The sequence below is a fragment of the Crinia signifera genome, chromosome 4 (assembly GCF_055691185.1).
Source record: "Crinia signifera chromosome 4, ASM5569118v1, whole genome shotgun sequence".
Taxonomy (NCBI): domain Eukaryota; kingdom Metazoa; phylum Chordata; class Amphibia; order Anura; family Myobatrachidae; genus Crinia; species Crinia signifera.
The window spans coordinates 227,672,624-227,695,192 of NC_139220.1; the positions used below are offsets into that span (position 1 = coordinate 227,672,624).

The 22,569-nt window shown below is 42.0% G+C and overlaps 1 protein-coding gene across 2 annotated transcripts in view; it reads right to left on the reverse strand.

Annotated features, from left to right (window-relative positions):
- SCG3 (secretogranin III) overlaps window positions 1–22,569 on the reverse strand; it is a 31,949-nt gene that overhangs the window by 3,687 nt on the left and 5,693 nt on the right. For both annotated transcript variants that reach the window (XM_083183906.1, XM_083183905.1), the window contains exons 5-9: window positions 22,372–22,514; window positions 16,381–16,542; window positions 13,479–13,653; window positions 13,124–13,240; window positions 2,723–2,806 (exon numbers count right to left, since the gene is read on the reverse strand). In XM_083183906.1, the coding sequence (XP_083040032.1) occupies window positions 2,723–2,806; window positions 13,124–13,240; window positions 13,479–13,653; window positions 16,381–16,542; window positions 22,372–22,514 (681 nt within the window). The remainder of the gene's footprint in view (window positions 1–2,722; window positions 2,807–13,123; window positions 13,241–13,478; window positions 13,654–16,380; window positions 16,543–22,371; window positions 22,515–22,569) is intronic.

The following is a 22,569-nucleotide window of genomic DNA, read 5'->3' on the forward strand; positions in this document are numbered from 1 at the left end:
AACCTTATACGCTATGTATTAGGTAAGTTTCCATGTTACCGCAGTGTCACATGACTGCTCCCATGACCACAATGTCATCTCAAATATCTTGAGTTCCTGAAACTTTTATGCCTGTGAATGTCTCTAGGACCCTTTTGTGTTAGGCAACTTGTATTCAACTTTCAGTAGATGTCCCTAATAAAAAAGCTAAACTGTAAGTGTACAATTCCCATGATTATTACCACAGTCAAATATCAGAATTCTTTTTGTACATCATGACTTGTCAAAGTCACAAATTGTGTTAAAGGTATGTATGACAATTGATGTGCGCCATGATTAATGAAGTACTGAGGGTTGAGACAGTATGTAACAAGGGAAGAGTGATCAGGGCATATCAGAAATGACAAAACGTCACCACATAAAGAGTTTTTTTTTTTTAAAGACAAGCAAGTGACATTAAAAGCCATTGCTGGATGTTCATGTCTCATCTTTTGTCAGAACAGAATATTTATCTCTTTGATTGGAATGTTTGTAAACAACTATTTTGTCTGTGCAGTTAGGCTGGTTACCCACTGGAGGCAATATTGTCCCTTCTCTCGAATATACCATGTATAAGTAGTGGATTGGCGGATGTACACCCACTTTGTCATTAAGACATATTGCATAAGTCCTGCAGCACAAGTGTACCACACTAACCCTTATACACATTATGTAACAAAATATTAGACCCCCTCATACTCGCCCCTTACACATTATGCCACACAAAATCAGTCAAATTTCCCATTATGCCACACGGAATGTGCCAAAATTCACATTATGCTACACAGAATGAGACAAAATTCACAAATAGAGACGGCGGAGATGTAGGGACAGTTACGGTGGAGAAGCAGTGACAGTGAAGGTGGAAACGCAGGGACAGAGACAGTGGGGAAGAAGGAAGTTGGGGGTGCTACGACAGAGGTGCCAGAGGTGCAACGGGTGGATGGCTTTGCCATGCGAGAGAGGGGGCACTTATTTGTAGCCATGAGGGGGTTAAAAAAAAAGCAGAGGAGGAGCTGAGGGAAAGGGAGTCACAGTACGTGTGACCGAAACCCCTATGCCCCGTGTTTAGAGAGATCAGTGGGCGGGGCCTTGATCAGATGACTGACATGCTGCATTAACAGGAACTAAAACTTTTCCTGTCTGCAGCAGCTCCGAGTTGCCACCCCCCCTCTCCACTATACATAGCGGGTGGAATCATAAAGCCGCATCGACTCGTCATTTTGGGATTACGTTCTGACATCATTAAGCGATCGTGTTTTGACATCATTAAACAATCATGTGATGCGGTCGCACATCACCCACTATGCACAGTGCCGTCAAGGAGGCATTGCTGCCGAATACTTATATGGATGGACAAACCAACCCTGGTAGCAAATACGGTCATCGGCCCTTCTGGCATTTGTCAGAAGTGCCAGATGGCCAGTCTGAATCTGGTTTCGGTTAACATGAGGATTATTTCAGTGTCCTGTCCCCTTATGCAGAAATGTCTATATACCATACACTGGTCCTACAAGTAACTGTTTTCTTGTTTTCCTAATTTCTTTATGTACTTTGGGCCTAATTCAGACCTGATTGTAAAGCGCCTTTTTTCTCAAATGGACAAAACCATACTCCACTGCAGATGGGGCAGATGTAACATGTGCATAGAGAGTTACATTTGGGTTGCGTTTGTTGAAACTGAAATCTAAATTGCATTATAATAATAAAGCAGCCAGTATTTACCCTGCACAGAAATAGAATAACTCACTGATATCTAACTCTCTCTGCACATGTTCCATGTCATCAGGTCTGAATTATGCCCTTTGTTAGGCCTTGTGAAATCCTTCTGGTGCCATATACATTTTTCTGATACTAATTATATGCATTTGCAAGAATTACAAAGGATTGTAATTGTTGTCATTGTCCTGCTTAGGTAGTAATGTGGTGTCTCCAGTACTGTATGCCACCACGCCAGGCAGTTTAATACCCCTCCAAGTACCCCACAAGCTCGAGAGAGATGCTCCCAGTGAAGTACAGTAACTCAACTCTGCTGTGGGTCAGCAACAGTGCCATCTCTTTGGTATAACTGATGTTGGATGAAGTGGAACGATATTTTGCTACCGCACATGCATCCCGAGTTACAGTTGTCATTTTAGGCACACGCAGGAGAAGTAAATTGGAAATGTAGTGCATGCATGGAGATGGTCTGTTTTATTGAGTGGGAGTGTTGCAGGCGTGTCAGTGGAAGTGGTGGCGTACACTGACGCTCAACTGCTGACACACTTGGATAATCTCATCTGCTATTGAGCTGGTGAAAGTTATAGTGGCATCTAAGAATGTACCAACCGGTATTACTGCATGTACGGATACTGCAAATGGGAGACTTAGTCCTTGCACATACGGAAACACAGCTGTACAGAAGGGAAGGACAGTATATTGGCTTGTCCATAAAACTGCAGATCAGAGATGGTCCACCCATAGACGCAGCTGCAGGTGCATCTGTGTCTGTCTATGAATAAGGCCCTTGTTACGGGCCCTTGGATAATGGCTACATGTAAAAATAGGGGAACATGCCTGGCAGATAAATCAAGATTACTTTTTATATGATTGCCTGGTGCCTGTACACTTCTGCTAATTATTATTACTCATGGATGCCCTGTATATACATTTCAACAGTAAGATCACAATTGTGAAACACACAGAATGTTGAAGATCAAAATACCTGTGGACACCTTGTTACTTTGATACACAGCACTCTTTCCAAGCTTGTTCTTTGTCTGTACGGCTATCATGGTGTCCAGGTTCTCTGCAAATAAAATTAAAAGTAAATAAGACATTTTTTTTTCTATTTCAGTTGAATGGTTTTATAGTAACAATTGTAAATACAGTAGCATAGACGAATCTAGGGGGTGGTCCGGGGGTGCTCATTTTGTAGCTGAGGAATGGGGCTTTCCAACGAGCCCAGTCCCGTGTCTCTATCCCCCTGGGAACCGGAGATAGTGCCAGGCAAGCTGGAACGTTTTCCCTATAGGATAACATGGGACCCGCTAATTTCGACCCCCACCCAGTTCAACGGCTGCCAGTTCCCCCTTTGGCATCACTGAAGCTCGAGGTTGATCTCAGTCGAACCCAAATCGCTGGGCCTTCAATCTGATACCAGGCTGGATCCATATGCGTTAATTGGTTCCAGGGATATTGAGGTTAAACCGTTTTTTAAATTTCTTAAATGTAATTTCATGACTGTTTATGTTCTTTGAGGGCAGATTTTTTCTGTAACCAAACAGCCCAATTTCACGGGACCAAAATCATTTGAAGCCAACTCAAAAGTTCTTCAATATGATACTGGTCTCATGTAAATAGGTCAGTTGGCTCTGAAGATATAGCTGGTTGGTTAAAGGGAGGTAGGGAGAAGGGAATGGTTGTCTCTCCCCCTCACACCAGAAAATGCAGGGACTAGGCTGGTGTATAGGGGATTAGCCTGATAATGTCCCTGCATGATCCTGGGACCATATTCCCAGGTAAATCCCTGCATTTTATGTTGTGAAAGGGGTATTATTTCAAACAGCCGTGACCTGCAGTGCTCTGAATACAGCCGGGCAGCCCCCTGCTCTCTGCCCAGCTGTCAATGACTGTCCCCCCTGCAGCTTCTGCTCCAATTGCTCTCCCCGCTTTCACCTCAGCCTGCCCCCCCCCCCTTTAATCATGTGGTGCCGGCGCCTGGTGTGCTCCCCCAACGTCATGCACAACAACAGCGTGCACAATATTTCAAATGTCCACTCGGCTAGAGGGGACACCAGGAGAGGAGTGGGAGCGTGCTCTGCGCTGCGCTGCGCTCTGCTCCTCTTTGCACCGCTCTCCATCTCTCCCTGCAGCAGCAGCGAAGGCTCATATAAAAATTTACAGTAAGTGGCACTTTTGGGGGCATTGCTTAAGGGACGCTACAAGTGGCGGTATGTGGGGGCATTACGCATAATGTGTGGCTTAATGTGTGAGGGGCATTACGGTGTGCAGCATCACGCTTCGGGCTCGGTGGCTCGGTGGCTCGCCACGCTTTATAAAATCAACTCTATGCCCACTTGGATAGTGGGGAAATGAACAGGACCTTGTTAACATTGAATCCTATACAAAATCGCATCGAATCGCATCTGATTGTATGCCTTAAGGTAAGGCATACAATCAGAAAATCGGCAGCGCAGATACTACATAAGTACCCATCATCAATTTGGGGGTGTGCTATTTTTACACTGGGATGGTGAATCTATACTTTAGGGCTAAGTTGATGGTTGATGTGATAAGGAAGGACGTGTTACCCTGCAACAAGAAGTACATAATTTTAGGTGCTGATTTTTGGCCTAATAAAGCATTGTGTTTCTGTTTTTCAGCAGTAATTGTAAAGCACTAAGAATGAAAACACAGCTGCCTCATTTTCTAAACACAGCAAACAAAAAGACCTCATTTGTCTCTACATGGACATATAATATGATTACAGCCATCTTTACACAGGTGGACAGTGTTTGCTTTGAGCAACATTAAGGCGTAGCTGGATGTGACTCATCCCAGGCACCAGGCTCCAGTTTGTGGCCTGTTTCCAAGCAACTGATTGTCCTAATGGCTTTTGCAGGATCTTATCATTCTGACATTCTATTTGACTTTTTATTTCTATGGAGTATAAAGAATTCCAGATACATCTATTCTTAACCCCTGAATCATTGATAACCATTTTCATTATGAGGCTAAAATTATAATGCGCTGTTCCTATATTTTGTTTATTGATTTTCTTAATATTTTCTAATACATAACAGTGCTAATTACTAACATATGATCTAAATGTGCATGGTGTAGGAACTTGCAGCAACCAATTATCTCTCGTTGGGCTGCAATGCCAGGACCAATTGGTGCTCTTTAAAAGGTTTCTAAATTTATCCCTGGCTTAGCACAGATGATGAAATCAAATTAAATGTACTAAATAAGTCACCAAGCATGGATATACATAACACACGGATAGTAAGGGAGCCTTGAGGAACAAGTTTGAGAAACTGTGCACTAAAGAATTCAAACCTATTTTTGTTAATAGTGGGCTATACAGGGCTGCCATCAGAAATTGTGGGCCTGGGACTAAATAGACAGGGCCCCCTTCCCTTTCTTGAACAACTGGAACGCCTGGTGAGACTTCTGGTGTCTGCAAACTCTGCATAGCTGGCCACTCTACTCAACCTCTACATTGCTTCAAGGGAAATGTGAGCTTTGTTTATGACAAATTATACTTTATAAACGCCCATATAATTATGAATATAAATATGCAAAGGAGGCTTTTCTCTGAATACAATAAATTAAATATATTTTGATTAACCGACCAACTAAATAAATCTAGTAGCAGCCAGAGTACAGAATTTCCTGTCTACTGATCTTTTGAAGGGACTATCAAACCCAATAACTTTTTTAATTTTGATATTTCTTCTGTTTGTCCAATAAATGCACCTTATTTATATGTACTCAAATTAGCATCTTACTAATTATGCTTCATCAGGCTCTGCAATTGCCAATGGCATCTGCCATAGAGGCCGGTTGCAATACAGAATTGTTATCCTTTATAATGCCTGGAGACCTGTGTGATGCTAAATCCAGAGATTGTTGTTTCATATGAACCTACTCATGTTGCAAAAAATCTGATTCCATTTCATACTGAGTACGGAGGAACCTGTAGCTCTAATTAAGGAAAGTATATTATACAGGAACGTCTATTGTTCACTTTATATTGTGTTGGGATCAGAGCTGAAAGCAAAGGAAGAACTAAAAACACTTGCATTACTGCAATAAGTGAAATAGCCAAATACAGTAATAGAACCTGGTGACCGTGGTCCTGTACTAATGCCCATCCTTTGTCTACCATAAACTAGCCATGATGTTCTATATGATATGTATTTTGTGGCTGTAGCATATGTTCTCTTCTACTTGTATTGATAAATCTTATCTTGTGCATGGTATTCCCATTTTACCAGCGTAAATATTAAACCTCATTATTAGAACATTGTAGCCTGTATTATATGGCCACTGTGTGAGCTGTTTATGTCACTGAACCCTATGAAGGCAGAAAGCCACACACAGTAATCAAGATGTATTCTGCACATAATGAGAAAGGAAACTGGGGAGGAGGCCACTGGCTATTGGAACATTGCACTACTACTGTACTTTAAAGCATCATGGTTAAAGTGACATTAACTAAAGGAAGGTCATGTTGTTACACAAGCTTCCTCTTCTGCTGCTATTTGTAGTGCTCTCTGAGCCAAAGAACTGCTTGACGTCACCAAGAGCAGTCAGAGCAAAAATAGACCAGAGACAATACACAGAGGAAGCTATTATACTGCATTACAGCATTAGGCATATGTAGCATTTATAGTCTTTCCTACCTATCTATCTAAAATCCAGTATAGATACTGATGCGTACACTTTGACGTTGTCCAAGTATACCATGTCAACATTCGGGAGAAAAAAACGTGAAAAACCCACGTCGACCTTTTGACTCAATGACCCATACCCGTTTCTTTTCTATGTCACTAAGCTATACAATAGTAAAATGTAATGTGCCCTGGCCAGCTAATGTGCTTCTAGCTCCAATTGCTTCACATGCATCCAAGTCATGCAAGTGGTTTATGTCCTTATACAAGGTGCGCAGAACCCAATGCAGCCTTATTGCACAAACATAATATAGTTTGCACCAATGAAACTCTTACAGAAATAAATGCAAAATATAATATTAGTAAAAATAACACTCTGGTATAAATAAAGTTATACAATACTCCCCTGCAATAGTCCCTATGTTACTGTCTGCATTCATTGTATATCGGAATCATAAACATAGGGAGAAAATAAATACAGAATCGTGTAATATTGTTAAAGCAATACACATGAATGTAGTTTATATAGCAATATGTATGGCACTTATGTAGTATCTGGGCGTCTGATTTTTTGATTGTATGCCTTAACTTAAGGCATACAATCAGATGCGATGCGATGCGATATCGCATCGCATCGCATGTGACCATCGGATGCGATGCGATGCGATGACCCGATTTTCCCATAGGAATCAATGTTAAAATGGTCCTTTTCATACCCCTACTATCCAAGTGGGCATGGAGTTGGATATAAACCTGTGGCGAGCGTAGCGAGCCACCGAGCCCGAAGTGTGGCGAGCGAAGCGAGCCCCGCGAGGGGACGGTATTCTGTGTCCCCTCGCGGGGCTCGCTACGCTCGCCACGCCACAGGTTTATATCCAACTCCATGCCCACTTGGATAGTAGGGGTATGAAAAGGACCCCTTTTTCTCATTGAATTCCATGTTAAAATGGACTCAGTCCATTTTAACATTGATTCCTATGGAAAAATCGGGTCATCGCATCGCATCCGATGGTCGCATGCGATGCGATGCGATGTGCCCGATCCGACCCGATTTCTAAATCGGACGCCCAGATACTACATAAGTACCATATGTATCTATGTAGTGGGTCAAGTGCAGTGCTCTACCCCTTCTATTTGAAACTGTGTTGGCGCGGTTGGTTATTGACCAATGAATGAGTGGGCAAGTGCTAGTGTAAAGAGGCTTTGCTTGCGTAAAAGGATTTTTACTTCAAATATTGCAAAAAAACATACATTAATGGTGCAAGAATACATACATTCACAAATGGTACAATATAATAATAATTATAATGTACCATTTGTGAATGCGGGCAACATCTCCTCCGTCTCCCCCCTCAGCATCCTGACAGCTTCCCCCCCCAGCTGCGGGGGGAGGTACAGAAGCAGTGGCGGCAGCGCACATCATCCCCTCCGGCTGCGACCTCAGGCTGACAGGTACCCCCCCTCCCCTCAGCAGCCGCAGGGACCCCCCTTCTCCCGCATCACCTGGGGACAGCTTCCCCAGCGCTGCACGCTGTGGACCCGCTGCGGGTGCCTGGACCCGCAGCGGGACCATTTACACCAGCCTTTACACGGGTCCTATCCGGGTTCTACCCAGGTCAGGACCTGGGTAGAGGACCCGTGTAAATGGACACGGATATACCCCATTTACACCGCCGATGATCCGGGTCTGACCCGCCGCTGACCTGGATTTTTCTGCGGTGTAAAAGGGTATTAATAGTGTGTGTGATGGCTTATGCTGATTCCTGAGCGCAGCAATGGGTTAGAGTGGGGACAGGATGGAACTGAGTTCCACCACCTGTAATGGGGAGGTGGAACTGGTTCAATCTCCACTTTGACCCTGCAAAGTTATTGTAACAGAAAAGCATGGGGGAGGTGGATTAGGTAATAGAGAGAAATGAGTTCCACCACCTCTCCAGGACCACTTTATGTCTTGGGCGCCTAACGTGTACAGGGCTGCCAATGTTTGTATGTGTTTAGCAATCCCACCTGTAATATAGGGTCATCGCTGCAGCCCACTCCCCCACAATCTGCAATCACCACCACCTACTAACTCTATCTTCTATTCCCACTGCTACTCAGTGGCATAGCTAGAAATTTTTCTACCCTCTGCCAAAAATTCCAGTGGCTCACCCCCCCAAGAAGGGGCGAGGCGATGGACTACGGGCGCCGTTGGCTGAGCTGACAGGCAACCCAAGCAGCACTGAGCGCTGAGCTGGTCCCGCTTCGTACATATCTAATGAGCGGGGACCCAGCGCAGTGCATATTGAATGAGCGGGTCCACGCCCCGTCCATATGTAATGAGCGGGACCCGCTGTCAGTTCAGCCCACTACAGACCCCAAGCCACCGCAGGGTCTGCCACATATGTAGCTACGCCACTGCTGCTACTATCCTTATTGCTAGTATCACCACTTCCTTCCACCTACCCCCCTTCTATTCCAGTTCTTAGTTTCATTCACCATCACCTTCTAGCCTGCCCTGTACTGGCTGCTAGCCCCTCTCTGCCATTTTACCCTTGTGCTTATTGTTCCCATTATCTTCTTTTTCAAAGGAACCCAATGGTTGGCGCCAGTGGTGGCAGCTCTGCTCTTGCACCTCTATACTGTGCCACCAGCTGTAGTGATGGAGCATCTGCGGGTGTTAAGTTTTGCACCGTTGCCACTATTTCAGTTTCGTGGTATGCTGGAGTCAGGGAAATGGGGCTGCCAGCTGCCCCTAACAAATATGGTTACTAGTCCTGCATCTATCTATCTCCCCAAGTAAACCACATCCTCAACATTGCCTTGCCTATTTTCCACTGCATTCCCTGGAAAAGTAACTGGGCCACTTGCTTGTGTTTGCCCCCCAGGCTGAAAGTTGCCAGCCAGCCTCTGAATACAAGTATATTTTTCTTAAGTCATCATATACATTTTTCAATAATTATTTACTGAAGGTTAATTTAAGTCCCTTTCTGGTTGTCTCCGAACGTATTACTATATATAGCATTTTATTGTGCTGTTATTAGTATTGTGCTGCAAGTTGCCGGGATTTCTCATTAGTAAGTCATTGTTATATGAATATAGCTATATGAATAACAGCATTGCTGAGCCTTCTGCTATGAGAACATGGTACAGGAGCACCCAGTGAGCCGTAATTATCGAACACAAAGTGCTTAGGGCTGACTTTTACAAAAGTACAAGAGTAAATTTACTGTACAGAAAGCACTTCCAGTAATGGATTAACTGTTTGCTCTCTTATCAATGAAGCCACGCTTTCTGCGTACTGTTAACGCATAGGAAATGTGATAATTGTTGATATTGTTTAATACATTACTTAATTTTTAATGCGCTGCCTTTATATGGCTGGACTTTCTTCCATACATAATTAATTGCAGTAGCTGAAGATAGTAACAGAAAAATGATATTTCAGGTATTAGTATTACATGTATATTGTGTTCCAAAGATATCTGGATGGTACTAGCCCATGACTAGCTTGAGAGAGAACATATAAAACATAAACATAAAAACCATATGCATCTTATGGGGACTACCATTGAGTGTTTGTGGCATGTCTCCTAAAACCATTTTAAAACTGCCATTTATGTCCCATAAAAGTGTGCTAGTTCATTTTGTGAACCCTAATTAATTTTATGCCCCATAGTATTGTCCTATTTTATGAAACAGCACTTTACCTATAAGCATTTCACCTATAAGTCCACCCCAGACTCCCAGGGGTCTATTACTAAAGGTGCCCATACACTAGTAAGATTTATCTTCAGATCTGGCTGGTTGGAACAAAAACATGGTTATGGATGAGTGTCAGTCTTCCAGCATTTCCAAGAAAATGGTCAACTGTCATTTGCTCTCATCCATAACCATGTTTTTGTTCCAACCAGACAGATCTGCAGATAAATCTGCATGTGTATGGCCACCTTAAGAGTTCTATTGAACATGGGATGTTGTTCTGGGCAACCAATCAGATTATAGAAGGTGCTTAATTAATAATAAGTATATTCTGATTGGTTGCTATGGGCAACATCCCATCTTCAGTAGAACTCCCATCTGAGTAAATAAACAGAAGTCACAGAAAATGCTATTTCTCTTTCTAAAAAACTCCATATACACAGCACCTTTCCCAACGACAATACAACCATTACTGACTCCACCCCTGTAGTTTATACTGGGGGATATGCCATCAGTCAACACAGAGGAGATTATTCTCATTCACTCTGAAAGGCACAATCACTCTCTAATGGACAAAACCATATGCACTGCGGGTGGGGCTGATGTAACATGTGCAGATTTGGGTGGGGGGTGTACTTCAAACTATGTTGCGGTGTAAAAATAAAGCAGCCAATATTTACCCTGCACAGAAACAATAAAACACCCAAATCTAACTCTCCCTGCACATGTTACATCAGCCCCACCTGCAGTGCATATGGCTTTTTCCATTAGAGAGTAATTGTACCTTTCCGAGTGAATCAGAATAACCCCCAGAGAGCTTTGAATAACAGAACTGAGATAAACTAACAAGTAAATCCACTCTCTGTATAACAAGCAAAACAATGCTTATTTTGGGAGATTTCTAACTTATTGAAGCATATATATTTTCAAGCAATTCTTTGTATAGAAATAAAAGAAACCAAGGTTATAAAAAAATGCTAAGAAGATTACAAGGGCATTCTACACTCCGGCATTCAGTCAGCACAGCTGGTATTTATTGTTCAGATCGCAATTTTCTGTTATAAATAAATTGACAAGGGGAGCTGAGAGACCTTGAGCGGGTCATTAAAATATTGCTGTGCAGTCAGAAAGATGAAGGCGGGTTGTTGTTATTGATATTCCTTTCAATAGTACAGTTCTCTATGCAGAATATTTTCCATTATGTGCATGGCATCAAATTACATCTATCTAAAGTTGAAGGAATCAATAATCATCCAATGCTGACCTTTCTAGCATAATGCACTTATATGGGTCTAGTCTTGCGCTAATCCAGGCAGAATAAGAAGCTAGAAAAAAGTAACATTTTCTCAGCCCATTACAATATTATGTGGGGTACTATTACAAAAAATGATTAATCAAATAAATCCTTGTGCAGTAGATTCAGTTCTGCAAAAGTAAAATAATTTGGTTGTCATGTGATATGGGAACCAGAAATGAACAAGCTCAAAAAGATGACAAAGAACAAAAAAAGAAAATTCATATATATATATATATATATATATATATATATATATATATATATATATATATATATATATATATATATATATACAGATCGCTCATATATTTACTAATTTAGACCCCTGGTGCCTGACATCTGCACCAAGGTCTACCTGTTATCTACCTGGTTCCCTGAGATGCCAGCTAAACACTATATAATGTGGCATAATGTGAACTAACTGCACTGTGTGAAATACAGTATGTACTTTTCTGGAAGCAGTACAATCAGGGCCCGGGTACTGGAGGGTATGAACAATCAGAGAGGTCCGGCCCTGGCTGCAATTTACTAGTCTTTCTTCAGCAACTTCAGCCACCAACAGCACAGATCTTCAAATGCAGTCCAGAGAGGTGGGTAGGAAAATCTTATGTTACTGTACTAAATCAATGAGAAATAAATTGCTTCTTATGCTGCAGCCCATACTTGCCTGACATTTTCATTGTGCCCTGCAGGAGACCCCAGAAGAGAAGGTCTGATGGGAGGTGTGTGTGTGTGTGTGTGTGGGCATACACACTGGGGGACTTTGAGCTGAAAGCCGCTCAAAACAGCATATTTGAGCAGCTTTTATTTCAAAGCCACCCAGTGTGTATGCCCCGGCGATGAGCGCTGCTGCGCGCTCCCGCATCATTGACGGGAAAGCCGGTATCACCAGCAGATGAGTGAGTGGCTTTGAGGATGGCTTTGCATAGCGCTGCCCTATGCAAAGCCATCCTCCCCCCGTCGTTGGTGCCAGGCAGGGGGAAAGCCGCTCAGTGTGTATGCACTGAGCATCTTTCCCCCAGCGATGAACGCGATCATCACTGTCCATACATGCTGGGCATAGTCACCTATTGTGTATGGACCTAGAGTGTAGTGCTATAAATCATATCATCAAACAGTCCCGCTCCTGCTACTCGATGCTGCTATTTGTGAGTTTCACTTAAATGAATCATTAGAACTGTTCAATGTAAAAGCCTTTAAAATCTTTATCTACAGTACTAAGCTGTCCTAGATTTCAGAGTGACCTACAATAGTCCAGACAGTGACCTGTATTTAACCCTTATTTAATCTATTTCTCCATTATTCAAAATCTTTATACTGTATCTGGCACACAATCTGACACAGAAATACAAAGAACCGTATTTTACAACCGGATATCACTGCATAAATAAATCACACAATGCAATATTATATAGGAAAAATGGGTGAAGGGCTGTGGAACATTTGGCATTTTATATATAAAATATATTAATAGTATTTTAAAAGGGAGAAAAGAAAAGTATAATAATGTAAAATAAAATAGAAATGAATGATTACCCGCTACACTGAAATATTATACGCTTTGCACATTTTCTGCTAATGAGATGGCTGGGAATTATTTTTTCTTTAATTTAGTTATATGAAAAGAAATAGGTAATTTTTAATACTTTTTAAAAATCTTTTAAAGAGGTTTGTTCCTCTTCAGTCTATATTCAACCAAGAAAGGCAAAACGAAAAACAAAACAAAAAACAACAAGGATATACTGCTTACCCAAATAGTTGACTCCTTCTTCTGGCGTAATTGTGCCATATTTTACCATCATTTTCACAAAATCAATAAGAGTTTTCATTATGGTTATCAAAGTTTCCTTCTCTTTAGCATCATTTTCTATCAAATGAAACAAAGGGGGAGTCTATAAATAGTACATCATAAAAAAATATAAATAGTAAAAAATAAAATAAAACCAGTGAATATTTAATTATAACATTGCATTTGCAAATCAACCAATGTCACAAATTTCATTTCATGATAGCTTTCATTTACTCTCTGTAGTAGGTTTATATATACAATATGTTACATTCAGGAAAGCGGAACACGTGCATTTATTATTTTATTCTAGAAATACCTGAATTTAGGCTTTTTATTAGATGATAGAAGTTTGGAAAATATTGGAGATCTTCAAATTTATCTTCCGCTGACAACTCATTCCTCCTTTCCAAATTAGTTGCAGGGGTCAAGTCATTTTCCGATATGTTGTTGTTCCCTTCCGGTACTTCTTTAACTTCTTTATCTTTAGTTACCTAAAGTAAATTAATTACATATATCTATGTAATGTAAGTCATTTATAAAACCAGAAGAAAGATGTTTTCTTTGAATCATTAGTGTCGGCCGTAGGAGACACTGTCATGAATATTCTAGAAGAGCATTTGTTTTTCTTTCTCGAACTCTGCTCATGATAACTTCCAAGTAATTTAAGCAAAGTTGTTGGCCATAGTAGATACATTCATGAATATTCCAGAACAGAATTTTGTAGTCAGATGAATTCTAAATATACATTTTAAAGATCTGTTGTTGTTTTTTGTCTCATGTCAAAATGTGGACCTCAGTATGGTTAATGTTGCCATTAAAGACATGCTCATCATATTTCCAGCAATCTATTTCTGTTATTAGTGCATGGATAGTTTGGTCATTGCTCCAGCTGTTATTGAGTTGCAGGTCCCAGTTTAAGGTTATGCAACCACCTGGAGTAGCATATGGTTCTTATGCATGCATAAGCTGTGGACTGAATTGAAATGTTCAACCACATGTAAAAGACTGTATGGCTCAAGTCACCATCAATTCACACATCATTACCCCAGTACCAGTAAGTACCAGTAAGTATACAAACAATAGTGTTGTGACAGTTGTAAAATACAGTACATCTTTTGTAAGTTCTTATATGCTACCAGTACTGTATCTCAGAGCAGTAAAAGTATTATTTTATAGTTATGCCACTTCTATAATAATTACCTCACAGAACATAAAAATGAAGAATATTTAGAATTCCCATAGAAAGAAGGTACCTATCTCAGGATGGTGTTAGACAAATATATTATTTATTAATTCATTTATTTAATTAATTCACTACGTAAAGCACTTAAAGTCCTTTATTTTGCTTTATTATTGTATACATTGTTTCTGTTTGTTTATTTATTTTAGTAAAATATCTCAGAGACCAGACTTCAAGTGCAGCGCATGTATGAGACATAGGTCACATGTGTACAGAAGAATCCGAACTGGCTAGTGAAGAGATTAAGGAGGTCATTCTAATCCATAATCATCGTTGCGAATTCGCAACGGTGAGCGATAGTGATGTACTGCGCCATCTGTGCAAGCGGACGCCGCTACTTATATAGTCGCCGGCCCGTTTGCACGGGAACACCCAGCGTTTCATGGACGTCCCCATGGTAATTCTTCCATGACGCGGGTTCCGGGGGCGGGCAGCTGATGTCACCGGCGTGACTTAGATTTGTGAACAATTTAGAAATCATTTGATGGTCGGTGACCATCGAATAATTTCGTCCACGCACGCGAGTTGAAAATATATGTTTATGCAAAACATCCATTCGCATGCGCGTGGGTGCAATCGGCGTGTAGTGGGTGTTCATGTGGACGGCATGCAGCATTTAGTTGACTCGCATTTTGCAGCTTTGCGGGTCAACCAGAATGACCTCCTAAGTCTGTGCTTAGTACTGCTGGGACAGCATATTCCCACAGCTGAGCATCAATCACTTTGTTTGTTACAATTTAAGTGATAAATAGCAGTAGTAGATTACCTATCACTGTCAATAGGAGAAAACATAAAATACAGTTTTGCAAAAAAAGGCCTATATCAGAACTATATTGAGCATGCAACTGTTTGTGGGTGTGGCCTTGTACTTGTCCCTGCCTCCAGGAAGTGGTTATCAGTTGAGTGTTAATCAGCAAAGGAATGTGTGTTCTAAAGAGTGGCCTTGTAATGCTGCCCTGGAAAACATACATAAAAGTGAAAATAGAAGTTCTGCATGATACATAATAGGGGACTCCATGAATCTGCACCACAGTAGGCAGATTTACATACACTTGTGCAATCTGGGATCTTTTCACTTGATTCTGATGCATCAGGCCTAGAAATCACATTAAAAGTGTCAAATCATATGTGTTTTACCGCCAATTCTGATCCGATGTACATTATGGTCCCGCACGCATCAGATCTGAGCTGGAGATTGCCACAGCGGACACATGGCCAGATGCACTAAGCTTCAAAAGTGATAAAATGGAGAGTGATAAACAGCCAGTCAATCAGCTCCTAATTGCCATGTCACAGACTGTGTTTGGAAAATGTCAGGCAGGAGCTGATTGGTTGGTTGTTTATCACTCTCCATTTTATCACTTTTGAAACTTAGTGCATCTGGCCCACAAAGATTTATGAGGTCCCGCAAACATGCTCCGGATCCCGTACGATACATTGTATGCAAAAGGACCACATACAGTTTATCGTATGCAATCCTGCCACCCGGGAAGCTGCCAAGGAGTTCAAAGGAAATCACATGAAACTCTATTAAATAGCACTAGTGTATGGGGGCCTTTACGCTACATTGTGAGCTTCTGGGTGATTACTGTTGCTCTGATTGCCACATTATGCCCAGTGGGGATATACAATAATGAGGGCCTGATTCTCCTTTTAAAAAGTGTCATTATTATTTGAATTAATTGGCAAATATCATATGGAGATTATTTGGTGCATCAAATAAAAGAAATACATTGAAATAATCAACGCTTTAATTTCACATACTGTATCACTATGCTCCGGAGAAATAAAATCTGAGTTATTATTAGAAACAATGTCTAGTTTAGTTTCTATCACTTAATTGAATTTATGGCCCCTATCACAAACCCTTACATTAAACATCATCTTGTATAGTGTGCTAGATGAAAGTAATTATTTCCTGAGGCTAAATACTCGTCTATCTCCACATTCAGTGTTCAGGAAGTGTAAAGAAAATTACCATTCTTTCCTCCTGCTTTTCCTTTGCGCTGACATCCCCTTTGACGGCAGGATAATCCAGATCTTCTGATTCCTTTTCTCGATTTTTAGCCTCATTAGCAATTATGTGCTGTAAAACAACGGCCACTTCATCTTCTAATGTGTATGCCTGGCTTTCTGTAATCTGGTACAGAAGAGAATGCTCATTAAACTATACTTAGTTCATTACATCATATCGTGCAATCAATTCAATCCTGATTTCATCGGGAGTATGGCCAATTGTAGGTCAAGCCAAATGGCCCTTTCGTTTTAGTATCCAACCATAGAAATCTAGGTTTCTGCCAATTCATTACCGGCCTTTAGTACAACTCTGCATTACCAACAGCCAAAATTATGTCTCTAGATTTTATTATTTTACTCAGCTTTATATTCAGATCAAGCATCATATAAAACACTGTATAATTTACTCTATGGCAAAATTAAGTAGTTTTAAGAAAGTTGATGTATTCTAACACATACGTCGTTATTTTTATGATTTTAAATCTATAGTTCAAACAGTATTTTACCATTTTATTGGGGGCTTGCTGTTCAATGTTTAGCTTTCGTTGGCTACAATGTTGAATATTTATTTAACTTTTACAGAAATTTATTTTTTTACATGCATCATCCTGCTGGCGGGTTATTTACGTAATGTAACTTATTGGTAATACCGTAGGTTCCCTCACAAATCCAAGTTACATCTTCTGCATGCTAGTCCCTTGCATGTGAGGGGATGTGTATATTCCTGCATGCGCAGACCCCCACAGAATAGAACCCTAATGAATGGTTCTGAATCATCCCAAAGTTTACATGGTAGCTTGTTTTTAAGTTGAATTGTTGCACAAAATACACAAACATCAAAGAACATTTATAAAACAAACCATATATGTGATAGTTAAGAGTTAATTCTAAGCCATCTCTCAGATGGTAAATGAGTCCCGCAGGGGAATTATCTGTTGTACAAAAAATAATTACAACCGTTTTGAACCCATTTATAGCATCCCAGTGATAAAACACCTAACTGCCAATTCCCTCTGTACTGTGACTTAAGATATCCAATAAGACCTACAAGTTTTAAAAACACAGATCTGTAATACCCTTTTCACACCAGAAAATGCAGGGACTTACCCAGGAATATGGTCCCTAGATCATGCAGGGGCATTCCCGGGCTGGCCCCTTTCACACCAGCCTAGTCCCTGCATTTCTGGTGTGACGGGATAGAGTTAGTACAGGTGGCGGGAGGCGGGGTGAGTGGGATGATGCTGGCGGGGCTGCCCGATGTACAGACTGTAGGCCTGGTGCCATGGTCTCCACCAGCAGCAACAGGCTGGAACCCCCTGACCGGAACCGGCCCTCCACAGGCCTGACCTCCCGAACCGGCACCTGCACCACACCCGCACAGACGGGATACCCCGGGTCCGGCACCCTGGCTGCCGCCGTCTCCCAGACCGACTCCGGTAAGTAGAAGCCATTAAGCCGGGTCAGTAGCTTTTACACCAGCCAGTAACCCGTGAAGGTCCCGGGAGCAACCCTGCTAGCTAGCAGGGTTGAAATCCTGGCACACAGATGCCGGGATTTCGGCTTGGGAGCCTTTCACACAAGAGCTAGTGCCGGGTTGTTCCTGGGGCCGACCCGGGAATTTGGGCTGGTGTGAAAGGGGTATACGAGGTACATTGCTGCTATAAATTCTCATCTTTATACATTCCATTATTGCTAGATTGTGAATAGAGTGTTAGTGCACATTATAGTAGGTGTAATCTACCGATAATACATTTATAGACAATAGTGGTAACCATTAACAAAACAGCTGCCTAGGTTTTCTCCGCCTCTGTGTTAGTTACTAAGCTCATGTTCTGCATGTCAAGATCATCATCGACTTTATCATCTCCCTCTTGCTGGTAGAATTGATTTATTAAGCCTGCTGGCGTCTAATATCTTCATTCATTGTCTGCAGATCTCTCTAAGACGTGCTGCATTGCCGGCTTTGTATCTCTTTCCGCTTGCTGCTAGTTTCACCCATTGACTGTAACTTAAGCTCTATTTGAACAATCCTGAAAGTGATACACTATCGCACATCCATTTTTCTGTCACCTCTGAAATCTGAGAGGCCATTGATGAGACTCATTACAGAAATATGTAACAGGAATATAATGAAAAAAAAAAAGTCTTGTTTTTTTCCGTTTACTTCTGAAAAAATGAATATTTCCTGTCCGCGGATGCAGCCAGAGGAACTGTAATGATTTGTTTGCATAATCAACTTCTTCCTCTTATCAAATCATTATGGTAGTTTTATCCCTTTTTATTACATTTTGGAAAAAAAACCCTCAGTGAACTGTATTTTGTAATGTTATTTTTTTAAATACATAAATTAATAATAATGTAAAATAAATGAATTCATAAAACCATCACCTCCCAAACTTTTTTGAATCACAGCGCACTAGAGAATCAGAATTATTTTGTTATGGAGAAATTTAGAAAAATAGTATAAAATTAAGTAGATTGAGTTTATATGTCATCCTTATGTTCAATTATGTGGTGAGGGACAATATTTGCTTATGTTTGTCCAGATATTTTATGATTGGCAGCCACAAGCACTGGTGTACTCTATTATGTCAACTAAAAATAATTTTAAATGGTCCTGTACCAGTAATCCAAGGTCAGTTTACCAACTTCGGAATACCGACTGCTGGTACTCTGACTGGGGGGCAAGTGCAAAGAAGACATTAGCGGACTCGCTGCACTCGCCATGCTGCATGCTTGGTGGCTCGCTGCGTTTGCCACAAGTTCTATTCTCTCTCTATGGGGGTCGTGGACCCCCATGAGGGAGAATAGTCCCTGTTAGTCAGTATCCTTATTGTTGGGCATATAACAGTTTTCAATGTCGGTATAGTGACCATTGGTATTCCGACTGTCGGGAGGTCATCCGGGAACACCTGCAAGTGTCTTGAGGCACCCTGGGGCCACGGTACACAGTTTGGGAACCACTGACCTACAGATAGAGGGTATTCCTTTTACATGAAAAGAATAATGACGTTCTGCCACTATGCACTTCTACTGTGCCACTAAGTTCTCACCACATTGCACCACATACAGTATATAGTGGGTAGGGCTAGTACAGTGCAATCTGGCACATGCACATCATCCGCACTTTTGGAAGTGCAATATGCAATTTGGTGCCTCACAGAAACATGTTCCCCATTTCTCTGGGAAGTCATACTAGTTTGCTTAGAATATGCTTCTATGTAGTCAAACACGTAAGTCCCTTTCATAATGTATTACACTATGGGCCTGATTCAGAGTTGTACAATATTGCACAGCCAGAGGGAAGCAGCTGTACAATACATGCTAATGCAGCAGGAGGCATCTGGTCTAAATAGATGCCTCCTGCCCACTTCCATGATCCGCTGCACCATAGATTCACTGTGGGTGACCACTGGTCATCTGAGTAACCTTCATCTCACATCTGCAGCCAAAGTCGGTAAATCTGGGGGGCCGGGGCTTAGGGGGTGATTCTGATTAGCTCGGTAAGCTGCAAAGTTTGCAGCTTACTGAGTACCTGTGTTGCCGCCCCAGTGCCCCACCGAATTCCCGCCCCCCCCCCCTTCTCCCCTCGCAACCATGCAAGGGGATGTGTAATGAAGACACATCCCCTCACATGCCGCCACTGCAGGAAAAATCATTGATGGTCGCCGACCATGGAATGATTCCTCCTGCCTTCGCAAATAAAAGTCAGTTCTGAACTGACTTTTATTTGCGGACACCAGGATGAAGACAGGGTGGGCGGCTGACGTCAGTCGGCCACCCCAGCAGGCATCGGCCTGTCTGCTTACCCCTGGGAACACCCAGCGTTTACATGAAGACGCCCATAAAACACTGGACGTTCCCATGGCCCAGCGCTGCTGTGAACGGCCCGGCGACTGTGTAACTGGCCGCGGCCATTTGCAGTCAGTGTTTGCACATGCGCAAACCCCGACCATCGGGCAGGGGCCGAATTCCGATCACTACGAGTGATCCAGAATCGTCCCCTTAGAGTGCACAGTGTGTGAGGACGCAGGACTCGTTCTGCACATGATCCCTGTGCCCTGAACTTAAGCAGTGTCCTCACCATCAGACTTATATGCTATGCATCAGGCTATACTTATCGTGCAGGTCAGAATCATGCCAAGTGTCCAACCCAATATTGGCAGAATAATGCAACAGACAACAAATTAAAGTCAATCAAATAAATAATGCTCTTAAAGAACATGGCTGCTATCGAAAATAATGGGGCCCAGTACAAATTACACATGCAAAACCTCCTAATCCTGTGTCCCTAACTACTCTCAAACCACAAAAAACACAGACATTTACACTGACACAGACAGACACACGGCTAATGGAGACCAATAACAGCATCCAGCATGCAGAAATCTGGCTCTATCAGTAAAGTATATGCCTATGGCTAGAAGTAGAAATCCAGTTTTGTTCATATTTCTGGACTTAGTGTCAGCTGTTTAAGCTTACACCTTACAGTGTGTCTCTATTAAGCAGGGGGTGGGGGTGGGGGTGGGGGGGTCTACCTGGACCCTGGACTGTTGTCCGGGCCATCTCTGTATCAAAATATTCTCAACAAAATTTCTACCACCATGGAGGCGACAAAACAACTGACAATACGGACTGACAAATACATAGACACACAAGGAAGCAATACGTGTAACAGAGGTCAGAGATAAAGCAACACTAAGTCTGCAGAGCAACGTGCACACTGGGAAACCTTATCTGACACAAGCAGCACAAGAGAAAGGGCTAGGATATATATTTATTTTAACGGGAGGTGAATGGGTCATGTGTGTGAGGGTTAGGTGGCTGGGGTATATGTGTGTGAGGGGGAAGTGGCTGGGGATGTCTGGGTACACATGTGTGAGAGGAAGGTGGTTAGGTATATGGATGAATGTGTGTGTGGCTGGGGCAGGGCAGGGTATATGTGTGTGATATGAAGGGTATGTGTGTGTTTATGTGTGTGTGTGTGTGTGTGTGTGTGTGTGTGTGTGTGTGTGTGCGTGTGTGTGAGAATGAGGTGGAATGTATTTATATATACTGAGGTGGCTAAGGCTGGGATAGAGTATCATATCATTTATATGATTGATTGACATGTTATAATAACATCCACCACACAGCCTAAACTTGCTCCACCCCTGCTGTAAATCCACTCACATTATGAATAGCTCTGTCTCAACAGATGGGGGCACTGGATATTGGGTCTGTCCCGGCCACAATTTCTAATCACAGCCCTGTAAGTGAGTTGTGCAAGTGGTAGCCATATTTCTGGTGACCAGAAATACATAGAGATTTATGTAAATAGCTCAGCCACTGTGACTCAGCCACTATGACTTAAGAATTGGAGACAAGCTGAAATTACATTTGAAAACTCAAGTGTTACACAAAATCACCAGCACTGGGCCGCCTTGACTGCCTGGGTAAAATGTATCTGGGTCAGATGGAGTATCCTCCACACAGATCTACCATGTCTGTTCCCTCATACTGTTCTGCCCACTACCACTGGCTGTGTGTGCCTGTATGACAGTGCAGGCGACCATCACATTTGGCAGTGAGACAGGGAAGCCTGCAGCAGCAGTCACCTCTCATTGCCTGATGCATTGCTGGGCTGCTATACGGGCATGGCCAGTGGTAGTGGGCAGAGGGGGCTTTGCAGTCACTTCCACCCTCATAGCTGCCCCTGTTCTGAGCATAAGTAATGTGGTTTCAGTGCCAGCTACTACACAGTGACAGGAGCTGGCTGCTGCATGTTACAGTGCAGCACCCAGCGCCTGTTACTGAGTAGGAGCCAGCGTTTTGGTGTCACCCCTCTGTGGCCCTGTGAGTTGCAGATATATAGAGCTTATATATATATATATATATATATATATATATATATACACACATGTCACAACAGAGAGAGTAAATTGTATGCTGTATATGATAACTTTCCACTTACCAGACCAAGGTTTAGGAGCTTGGATACAATCTTGTCAAACACTCCTCTGTCATTCTCTTCGTAAATTCTCATAGCAATCTTCTGAACAATGTCTTCTGCAGTTAAAGGTGTCCCATCTAATTGGTGTAGACCATCAGGATCATCTAAAAGAATAAATCAAATTTTAATTTTCCCAAGTTTCAGCCATCTAATTATTAA